This window comes from Myotis brandtii, unplaced genomic scaffold (genome assembly GCF_000412655.1).
Source record: "Myotis brandtii unplaced genomic scaffold, ASM41265v1 scaffold4, whole genome shotgun sequence".
Taxonomy (NCBI): Eukaryota; Metazoa; Chordata; class Mammalia; order Chiroptera; family Vespertilionidae; genus Myotis; species Myotis brandtii.
In genome coordinates, this window is record NW_005365371.1 from 3340341 (window position 1) to 3351883 (window position 11543).

General features: G+C 46.7%; 1 protein-coding gene across 2 annotated transcripts in view; it reads right to left on the minus strand.

Annotated features, from left to right (window-relative positions):
* Nucleotides 1-10995: 10995 nt before the first annotated feature.
* The window catches only part of MUC4 (mucin 4, cell surface associated), a 27906-nt gene continuing 27358 nt past the window's right edge, over nucleotides 10996-11543 (minus strand). For both annotated transcript variants that reach the window (XM_014545285.1, XM_005873153.2), the window contains one exon: nucleotides 10996-11488. In XM_014545285.1, coding sequence (XP_014400771.1) covers nucleotides 11296-11488 — 193 coding nt within the window. In that variant the 3' untranslated portion in view covers nucleotides 10996-11295. The remainder of the gene's footprint in view (nucleotides 11489-11543) is intronic.

Consider the following 11543-nt stretch of genomic DNA (forward strand, 5'->3'; position numbering starts at 1 on the left):
TGCTCTGTGTGTGACAGGGTAGAGCCATAACCTCCCCATTGGCCCTGCTCTGTGTGTGACAGGGGGCGGTGCCCCAACCCCCCAATCGGCCCTACCCTGAGCGTGACTGAGGGTGGCATTGCAACCTCCCGATCCGCCCTGCTCTGTGCATGACGGGGCGGCGCCCCAACTCCCCAATCGGCCCTGCTCTGAGCCTGACCAGGGGCTGCACTTAGGGATTGGGCCTGCCCTCTGCCACCCGGGAGCAGGCCTAAGCCAGCAGGTCGTTATCTCCCGAGGGGTCCCAGACTGCGAGAGGGCACAGGCCGGGCTGGGGGACCCCCCTCCCCCCGCCCCCCGAGTGCACAAATTTTTGTGCACTGGGCCTCTAGTCCTATACAATAAAAGCCTAATATGCAAATTGACTGAATGGTGGAACAACCGGTAGATACAATATGCACTGACCACCAGGGGGCAGACACTCAACACAGGAGCTGCCCCCAGCCCGCAGGCAACAGGCCAGCCGAGGCGGGTGCCAGAGGGGGGGCATCCTGATTGCCCCACCCGCCGGTTGCCCACAGATCAGCCCTGATTGCCTGCCAGTCCTAGGGACCTTACCCGTGCACAGATTTTGTGCACCTGGCCTCTAGTTGTAAATAATGCTGCAATAACATAGGGGTGGATATATTCTTTTGAATTGGTGTTTTGGGCTTCTTAGCATATATTCCCAGAAGTGGGATTGCTGGGTCAAAAGGCAGTTCTAGTTTACATTTTTTAGGAAACTCCATGACAGTTTTCCACAGTGGCTGCACCAGGTTGCATTCCTATTAACAATACACAAGGGTTCCCTTTTCTCCAATTCTCACCAGCACTTGTTTGTTCATTTTTTTTATGATAGCCATTCTAGCAGGTGTGAGGTGATATCTTATTGTGGTTTTAATTTCCATCTCTCTGATGATTAGTGATGTTGAGCATCTTTTTGTATGTCTGTTAGCCATCTGTATTTCCTCTCTGGAGAAGTGTCTGTTCAGGTCCTTTGTCAGTTTTTTATTTGGATTGTTTGTCTTCCTGATGTTAACTCTTTATCAGATGCAACATTGGCGAATATCTTATCCCATACAATGGGTTCCCTTTTCATTTTAATGATGGTTTCTTTTGCTGTGCAAAAACATTTTAGTTTAATGTAGTCCCATTTGTTTACTTTTTCCTTCATTTCCATTGCCATAGGAGATAAATTGTCAAAAATATTGCTACCAGAGATGTCTGAGATTTTACTGCCTATGTTTTCTTCTAGGATTTTTATGGTTTTGTGACTTACATGTAAGTCTTTTATCCATTTTGAGTGTATTCACATGTATGATGTAAGTTTGTGGTCTAGTTTCATTTCTTGTGCATGTGCCAAGATTGATGAACCTTTAACTAGATTCATCAAGAAAAACAGAGGACCCAAATAGATAAAATCAGAAATGAAAGAGCAGAAGTAAGAACTGACATCACAGAAATATAAAGGAATGTTAGAAAACACTATGAATAACTATATGCCAAAAAATTGTAGAACCTGTGTTAAATGGACAAATTCCTAGAAAAATACAATCTTCTAAAACTGAATCAGGAAGAATCAGAACACCTGAATAGCTCTAGTGTTGCCAGTTCCCTACTCAAAAACCATCACTGGCTTCTTATGGTCTCTAGAATAAAGGCTAACCTCCCATTCATGGCAGGAAATGTCCTCCACCACATGCCCCCAAGGCACACTGTGGCCTTATCTCCTGCTGGTGGTTCCTTCCCCACTCCTATATTCCAACTGAATGGAGTGACCCATTACCCCCACCCAAGCCTCTCTCTACATCTTTGCCAATCTGTTTTAGCACAGTTTCCCTGAAAGCCAAACCAGAATAATTTACTTAGGAACACAGTCCAATGAGCAGGGGTGAGAGAAAGGGACAGTCGGACACGGAACAAGGGACTCAAAATACCAAGATGCCTTATCCACTTGGCCCCTGTTATGGCTGACTGGTGGCTTGATCCTGTGGGACCTTCTGAGAAGCCTTATGAAATGTCTGAGAATGGTCAGCTCCCATCCCCATGGTTTATGGGTTGCTCTATAGGTGACTAACTCTCCCAGCCCAGTGTTTCTGGATAGCTCCCAGAAGCATCCCCGGGGCAGAGAGCAAATGGCACATGGCAGGACACCGCCTGGTTGCTCCTGGGAAAGTGGCCTATGCACAGTGGCTGGAGTAGGAATGGGGGCAGAGAGGACTTGAGATGGGGCACAAAAGGTATCCCACCATGGGCTTCCAGAATATATGTTTCTTCCCTTCAACTCTACCAGCCACAGGTTTCCCTCCTGCCCAAGGAACGAGGAGCCTGGGAGAGAGACAGCCCTGGGCTCTCATTGGGTGAGCCCCACTCATATTGCCAGAGCCTGAGTTCTCCCTTCCTTGCTGGGAAGAGTTTTTTCAGGTGAGACTCAATGAGACGTGGCCTCTCTGCTTGGGATGCATCATCCTATGGGCCTCATAGAGAGCCTCAAAATGCTGATTTGTGGGCTCCTTGTTCTCTCTTGACTTAATGCTCATTCTCCTTCCAATGCTCAGATATCATATCTCCTCTTCCTTCTGCTGTCCCTGCGTCATCTGTCTACCCCAGCCTGGGTCCCTGTTTCTCCCCCAGTTCTTATATATTCCAGTCCCCGCATAGCTTCCTCTGTAGTGGAGTGTGCATGTGTGTGCACACCTGCATGCGAATTTTATTTCTACCCGGCCCATCCTTCTCCCTCCTGTGTCCTCAAAATACCTCCCCTGTGAAAGGCATTTCCCTGGCAGCAGCGTACCACCTGGGAAAACAGAGGGCTCCCTGCAATGCAAGTTAAATCCAGTGAGAAACACACATCCCCAAGAATGTCTACGGTGAAAAGGACCAATGGTGCCAATTGTTGAGACTGTGGAGCATCTGGAACTCTCATACTTTGCTGGTGTGGTATAAGCGGGCACAATCAGTTTGGAAAACTGTTTGATGCTGTATATTAAAGAGAACACGTGTCCACCCACAGGCCCAGCAATTCTACTCCTGGATATATATGGTCAAGATGTGTACAAGAATGTTCATAGCAGCTTTATTTAGAATAATGAAAAACTGGAAACAATCCAAATATCCATCTGAAGAAAAATGCATAAATAAATTGAGGCATATTTATTGAATGGAATCTTCCACAACAACAACAAAAGAATGAAGTGCTGTTACACACAACATGGGTGAGTCTTGCAGAAATACTGTTAAGAGAAAGAAGCCAGACACAAAAGAGTATAAATGCATAATTCTCTTTATATGAAGTTCAAAAATAGGTAAGCTAATCTACGGTGATATAGGTAAGAATGGTGTTTTGGGGGGTTGTGGGGGGAGATATTGACTGGAAGGAACACAGGGAAGCCTGTTGAGGCACTAAAAATGTCTTATTATTGTGATTTGAGTGGTAGATACATCCTGGGTGTATACATAAATAAAAATTCATCAGGCTATATACCACTTAAGGTTGATATAGTTTACTGTATGTAGGTTACACGTGAATAAAAGAAATGAATGGACAAATGAACAGAGGGCTTGCTGGAATTTCCTATGCTACTACCCAAAGAAACAGGGGCTGGGGGCCCCACTCTCAGGGCCTTGCACTCTTAGATGATTCTCACCATTTCTCCTGTACCTCACCTATGCAGTCTATGCACACTCAATGTTTTGAGCCTGTGGAGACCTACTCAGACTCCCAGAGGTGGTATAAAGATTACTTTAAAGTGGAATAAAGAAGATACAGAAAGCAATGTTATCTCAACTTCCTTTATCTGACTAAAGCAGGACTTTCCAAAAATTCAGTTGCCATTATTTCCCTTAAGAGGGATTTTCTATCGAATCCACCTTTCATGGAGACAGACAGCCCACAGAACCTCCCAAACTTCCCTGTGGAAGCCCCAGAGCCCCTCCCTCACTCCCATCCCCTTGTTGAATTTGGCAAATACACCTTTATTTAGTGAGTTACTCACTACTGAGCAACTTCCTGGTGTACATGTAAATAAACTGTCTTTGTTCCTGTTAATCTGTTCTCAGTTGCTTTGCAGGTCTCCAACCACTGGACCTAATTTTTTTTCTTTTTTTAAATAGTATTTGTCCCTATATAATTCACTTCTTTATTGTGTTTATTATTTGCCATTTCCTCACTAGGAAGTTAGTTCCACATGGCGGGGATCTGTCTTACTAAGCGATATATTCCTGAGAAGGCTAAAAGGCTAATTCCAATGTAACCCTGATATTTGGGGGGCTAGCAATCTGAATCTGTGCCAGCAATCTAATGATAAACTATAATTAAGTCATTGCCCCTTTCTCCACAAAAAGGTCTTGCAAGACCTGTTACCTAAATGCTCACATTTTACAGAGGCCATAAACCATGACACAGCCTCCGGAGGGGGGGTTATCAGTGCTGGCGCCAGGCCAGGCCCTTAGGTATGGTCTCAAGACCCCCAACACCTGGGGCTTTTGCAAAGCCCGCGAAAGGTCTGAAAGTGTAACCCATATTTGGGTGACAAAGACACCAAAAGGGTATAAAGGGAAAGCTTCCACCATATTGGCTTGCTCAGATTTTGGAGATGACTCTGCTGAGATCGTCGGCATAATAAAGCTGTGTAACTCCATTTCTCTAAGCATCGCTTGGGTTTCTTCAGTCTTCTGCAACATTCCAAGTGCCTAGAACAATGTGTGGCATTCAGTAAGTGCTCCAAATATGTTTATTAAGTTAATGAAATAGCCTATGTTGATTCTGGGTGAGAGCTGAGTTTGGCTGAAATGGGGGTCCAGGTACTGTCTGATTATGGCTGAAATGGTCCAGGTACTGTCTGATTATTATGGCCCTGAAACTAATAGTCATGTGGCCAGGCTTGGAAATTCCCCCAGAAACAGAGGAAGATGGACTAGACAAATTCAGCAAACCCAGGGAAGCATTCAGCCAGCTTCCCTCCTGGAGGATTCCTCACCTCCTTAATTGCCATGGCTGAGCTGGTTTGTGGATCATTGATATGATGAAAAAAAGAAGAAGAATTGGAGAGTGGGGATGTGTGGTGGTGGTGAAAGGGCACCTGGAATTCCTCTGTAGATTAAGCCACTGGCTGCTGGAATGAGGAAGTCCCTTTCCTGGCTGGGGTGGGACAGAGGCAGCCCAGCAGGGAAGGGAGGTGGCAGAAAGGAGTTGCATTCTTGATGGATTTCTCCTGTCTTCGCTAGGAGGAAGCCTCACCCTACATCACACACTATTGGACAGGGTCCAGCAGAATTCAGTCACTGCTGTGGCCCTGGGCCCCTTCTCCTCACCTGAAACCCCTGAAGGGCAATCCACCCTCCCATTTCATAAGGCCAAGCACTGGGGTTGAATGGGAGGGCTCAGCCTGTCAGGAGTAGTCTATAGATTAATGGTGTAGTTGGACCTGGAGTCTGAGATCCTTGACCCCAAGTGCTGGGTTGTACCCCAGATGGAGCCCCTCAGCTTATTCTCATACAGTATCCCTTCACCACAGGCCCTGGAATGACTTTCTCCAGCAGCAGAGCCCTTTATCCAGGGCAGGGTTAGGTACTGGAAGACAGTCACAGACCCAGTGCACAACCTCAGACTGCATGGCCAAGAAGATTGCGGAGCTCTTGTTGACCAAAGCCCAGAGAAGACAAATGACTTGTCCAAGATCACATGGCTCCTGGGCCACCATTAAGGAAGAAGCAGAAAATAGAACCCAGACCTTTAGATTCCACTTTAAAGTTCCTTTTAGTCCTGAGAGCTTGTGATTTCTTGATGCTGATGCAGCCTCTTTCCTCCTTTCTACAGCTGCTTTCATCATAAAACTCTTGTCCTGAAATTCCCAAGGTACCTTGTTCGACCAGCTCATTGGCCCCATGTGGGGTTAGGGTTCTTCTCCAGGCACTTGGGTATATGCCCAGCAGCTTCATTCCCTTCTTTGTGGCCAAATCCCCTAAGTTTCCCTAAGTCATCACCCTCACACTTCCCTCCTCACAGACCCTGTGACTGCGACTAGCACACGTACACTTTCCCTTCTCCCAGCTAGTGCCTTCTCCACCCTGAACCTCCAGGCTGGCAGCAGGGCATGGGCCTGGCTCTGGCTGGGATGCGGAGTCACAGGATGTGACAGTGGAATGTTAGAATCAGAGTCCTGCCTGCCCCACACTGGAGAGCTGTCTCCTGCAGACCTCAGGGCTGTCCCTTCTCTCTACTGCTTGAGGGTCAGGGCAGACATCAGGGCTCTCGCTCATTTATTGAGCACCCGAGAGACTTGATTTTGGTGAGCACCAAGTGTGTGGCAGCAGGCACTGTGCAAGAGTTTACTCTCTTATGTAATTCTCACAAAACAGTCCAGCGAGGTAGCAATATGCCCATTTAATAGCCAGAAAGTTGAGGTTCAGAAAGTTTCTCTAATTTACCCTAGATTACTAGTTTACTAATGAAGTCTAGGATTAGGAATGAGATCCAAGTCTGTCTGAGTAAAAACCCAAGCCCAAGGCATAAGGAGGTGGGGAGGGGTGAAGGGCAGGAGACAGGGAAAGGTGTGTGAAGCACCATCTTCCATGACCTCCTGGGCTGCAGGACCCAAGGGTCAGTATCACTGTGAAAATGATTCCATGTTTTCAAATGAAACTGCAGAGAGGAGAGGTCACTGGGCAAGGGGACAGGCGGGTTATCTTGCTGCCAGTGCTCAGTCTGTGCATGGGTGATCAGCTGGCCTCAGTCTGGAAACTACCAGGTCACACCTAGGCAGGTGGCCGGCCCCTCCTCTCTGGGTAGAGGAAGCAGGAACGGGTGGCTGTGAGAGGCAGTGGGAAGATCTGCTGAGCAGCAGTGGCCGGAGTCCCAGCTAGGATGGGCTCTCTCTGGGCCCTGGCTCTGCCCCTTTTCTTCTGCTGCTGGGAGGCTGGGGCCCCTGGGAGCTCTGCAGGTAAGAGGGCAGGAGGGTCCTGTGGGCTTCTCTCCTGGCAGGGCTCTGGGTAGGTGTTTCTGCCCCGGCAGAGGGTGAGGGTAGCGCTCTTGGGCTAATTAAAATTAGCCATAAAGCTAAATGTGAGGTATTACTTTTGTCATGGAAAGACTGTCCACCCAGTGCTAGCCAAGCCGAACACTAGAATCTCAGTGCATAAAGATATTGATTAACTAGAGGCTTGGTGCACGAAATTTATGCACAGGGTTGTGAGTCCCCCTCAGCCCAGCCTGCACCCTCTCCAATCTGGGACCCCCAACTGCCCTCCCCTGCAAGCCATCTTGTGGTGGCCATCTTGTGACCAAATGGGGGCAGCTATCTTTGACCACATGGGGGCGGCCATCATATGCGAGGACATGACGGTCAATTTGCATATTACCTCTTTATTATATAGGATGGTGCCCTCCAGAGGAACTGGAAGCTATGCTCAAAATCTGATGTTAAGTAGGTTACAGAATATATCGGGCAAAATCTCAAGACGCCGTGTGTTAGGGGGCCTCAGGTCATGCTGTGAGCTGATTGGTCAGAGGTGAGGGTAATAAATTATTTCTTCAAGTCTTGAGGACAGCTCTGAAGTCTGTTCTGGTGTCCCTCTGTCTGTTCTCAAGGGAAAATAGCCAGGAGGTAGTTCCTTCTTAGGGCTCAGGAACAGAAACATAACTTAGATCAAGATGTTATCTGTAGCCTGCCAGAGGTCGGGCCTTGTAATCATTAGTCAGGTCCAGGCAACTGGCTTCTGCTGCCTGGGGGTTGCTGCTTGTGGAGAAAGGCTAGGTCTTTGGGGTGTAGATATATTGTGAGAGATATGATTTCTAGAGCTAGGATTTAAAGTTAAATTTCATCAAAGTCATAAGGACCCTGGGTTTCAATACTACTTAAAAACTACAGTCCTGCACCACCTAAGGATGATTCACAATGATGGACGCATATACACAATGATCTCATTGCCTAGTGACCTGGTAGCCATCCTAACATCATAGCACTGGCTACAGATGTGTCTTTGAAGTAGCCTGTCCTGTCCTATTTGACTTTGTTGTGGAACTCACCCCTACCTCTCTTCCTTCTCCTCCTCCTCTTCCTCCCCCCTTGTCTGTACTTCCACCTATCTATGTATGACACTGGAACTTATTTGTGGCTTTGCCAACAGGTCAATCCGAGGCTTAACCCTATAGCTGCTCCGTACAGCTTCTGGGGCTGGCTTGCCTCAAGGGGGCCATCAGAGGACATCAGTTAGGGCCATCCCAGTTTTGTGGCTGCCACATGGCACTGGTCTTCCCATTACTACCTCCTTCTTCCTTGTAAATGTAGACGACAAATGGGGTAAAAGCACCTTCCCCTCCCATCCTGCTCCCAGCAGTGCCCAGGGCATAAGCATGAGAGCTCCTGTGAAGTCAGTCCACTTGGACTCATGTCTCACAAAGTTGTCTTACTCAACACAGGCTCCAGCACCCAGGGACCAAGCCTTTTAATAACAATGAATCACACAGAAGTGTGTGGGGGTGGGGATTGAACCTCCAACCCAGTTAGGTGCCCTTGACTGAATCAAACCCAGGACCCCTTCGATGCATAGGCCAATGCTCTAGCCACTTGGAAATACTGGCCAGGGCTATTATTTAAAAAATAAAATTAGTGATCATGTCATCTGTGAAAAATGACAGTTTTATTTCTCCCTTCCCAATCTGCCAATATGTATCTTTTCTTTCCTTTTTGTTTTTGTTTTTGTATTTGAATTAGCCAGGACTCCCAGCATGATTTTGGAAAGCAGTGGTGAGTGGGGACATCCTTGCTTTGTTCCTGATCTTAGCTGAAAAGCTTTAAGTTTCTCACCACTCAATATGATAATAGCTGTAGGTTTTTGTAGATAAAACACTTAAAAACTGTTCAATTACATTTGACATACAATATATTAGCTTCAGGTGTATAACATAATAATTAGACATTTATATGACTTACAAAGTGATCACCCCATAAGTCTAGTGCCCATCTAACACCACACAGATTTTTTTTTTATCAACCTGAGGAAGATCCTTTTGATTCCTAGTTTGCTGAGAGTTTTGATCATAAATGGGTGTTTGATTTTGTTAAATTCTTTTTATGTTTGTTTTTTCTTTTGTTAATCCTCATCTGAGGATATTTTTCCATTGATATTTAGGGAGAGTGGAAGAGAGAGGAAAAGACAGAGAGAAACATTGATGTGAGAGGAACACATCGATTGGTTGCCTCCCGGATGAGCCCTGACCAGGGCCTTGGCCGGGGAGGAACCTGCAACCAAGGTATGTGCCCTTGACCAGAATCGAACCCAGAAGCCTTTGGTCTACAGGCCGATGCTCTATCCACTGAACCAAACCGGCTAGGGCTGTTAAATGCTTTTTTTTTGCATCTATTGAAATGATCATATGATTTTTCTTCTTTAGACTGTTGATGTGATAGATTACATTAGCTGATTTTACATGTTGAACCAGGCTTGCATACCTGGGATAAACACTACTTGGTTGTGATGTATAATTCTTTCTATTCATTGTTGGATTTTTTTGCCAATATTTTGTTGAGGATTTTTTGCACCTGTCTTCATGAGAGCTATTGGTGAATAGTTTCCTTTTCTTAAGGTATCTTGTTCTTGTTTGGTATTAGGGTAAAGTTGGCTTTATAAAATGAGTTAGGAAATATTCCCTCTGCTTCAATCTTCTGAAAGAGATTATAGAGAATTCTTAGAATTGATTCCTGAAATGTTTGGTAGAATTCACCAGGGAACCCATTTGGACTATGTGCTTAATTTTTTAATCCTCACCTGAGGATATTTTTTCATTGATTTTTAGAGAGTGGAAGAGAGAGGGAAAGACAGAGAGAAATATTGATGTGAGAGAAACACATTGATTGGTTGCCTCCTGCATGAGCCTGGTCCAGGGCCTTGGCTGGGGAGGAGCCTGCAACCAAGGTACGTGCCCTTAACTGGAATCAAACCCAGGACTCTTCTGTCTGCAGGCCAATGCTCTATCCACTGAGCAAAACTGGTTAGGGCTGTGCTTAATTCTTGATAAATGAACACTGGAATGAAATGAATATGGCTTTATATGGATACATGATTACATTTGGGGGTATTTTGGGGTATCTGAGTGTACATATGAGAGGGGCTTCACCTGCTGGGAGATGTTTCTCTATGTAAAGCAGACAGTTAGGAATCTCTGCTCAGATGAAAGTTCATGTTTCCATGGGAACTTCCTCCAACACCAGGACTCACGCACTTACAAGAGTGAGCCTGAGCCCCAGGTTTATATCATGTGACCTCCTTTCCTACCCTGTGGCCACACTTGATTGAATCAGAAATGGACAACTGGACCAATCAGATTATCTTTTTAGGGATTTGGCATTTAGGACCAAGAAGCCGTTACCCAGTTTCCGCATAGAGCTGGAATTGAGGTGCCCAGGACACAGGAGTTGTGGACCAGTTGCGGGAGCTGTTACAGGAGAGAGGTGCAAAGTTCTGCCTGCTAAGAGAGAAGGATAAGGTGGAAACTGATCTGGTTGCTGGGAACAAGTAGAAAGAGTGGGGCTGAAGGACGGTAGGCTGGAGAAGCTCAGAAGACACCGCCTGGGGCCCAGGAAAGGACAGAGAACGTGTGGGAGGTATCGGTACCCTTCTCCTAAGAGGGCCAGGCCTTGGCTTATGTTGGGGTGAGGGGAAGAAAGTGATGTGGAGGCAGAAGCAAGGATCCATGTCTGAGCTGGAGCAACTGAGCTTCCCTACATGGAGTACTGAGGGCTGAAACAGGGCTGTGGCTAACGCACCTCTGCTCCTCCACCCCGTGCCTAGCCCTTTAGCCAACAGAGAAAAATAACAAATGGAACCCATGGCTCTGCAAACACAAAAAGTCAGAGAGATTTTATCTAAATAGACTTTAATGAGAAGTAAACTGGAGAGTTTTACATACAAATGCATTTTGGTTTTTAAGTTAGAACCATCACCCCATTATTAAATCTGGTGTGTGTGTGTGTGTGTGTGTGTGTGTGTGTGTGTACATGCGGGTGTCCTCCTTGTGGGTGTGTCTGTGTGAGAATCCATCCCTTTATGTAGTAGATCTTTATGGTCTCTTCCAGTCCACCTCTATGTAAACTGATAAGTTGTGCTCTTATCTTTATCATTATTCATTCCTGTTAGTCATTCTCCTGGAAGAATCCCAAGTCACAGTCAGTCATCTTCCTTTTCCTAATCTCCCCAAAGGTGCCTGGACGGAAGTGGGTGTGTCTGGGGTGGGTCTTGAGGTATCTTAGGCCACAGCTCCCGCCTTGGGTGGAGGCTTCAGCTTTCGGAGTCCAGGGGGTAGGAGAATCGGGTCTTGGTGTACCAGAAGCGATGGACCACAAATACCATGGCCCCGAGCAGCAAGAGGGCGCCCAGGGCCCCAAAGAGAATCCCAAAGAAAGCGCCGAGTTTCATGCTCAGATGCTCACAGTGCTCGCCCCAGGGCGTGTAGATGGAGAAGGACATACAGCTGGGAACAAAGAGAGGGGACACGTGAATAGAGGGGAGGAGGGGTAGGGGGGGTG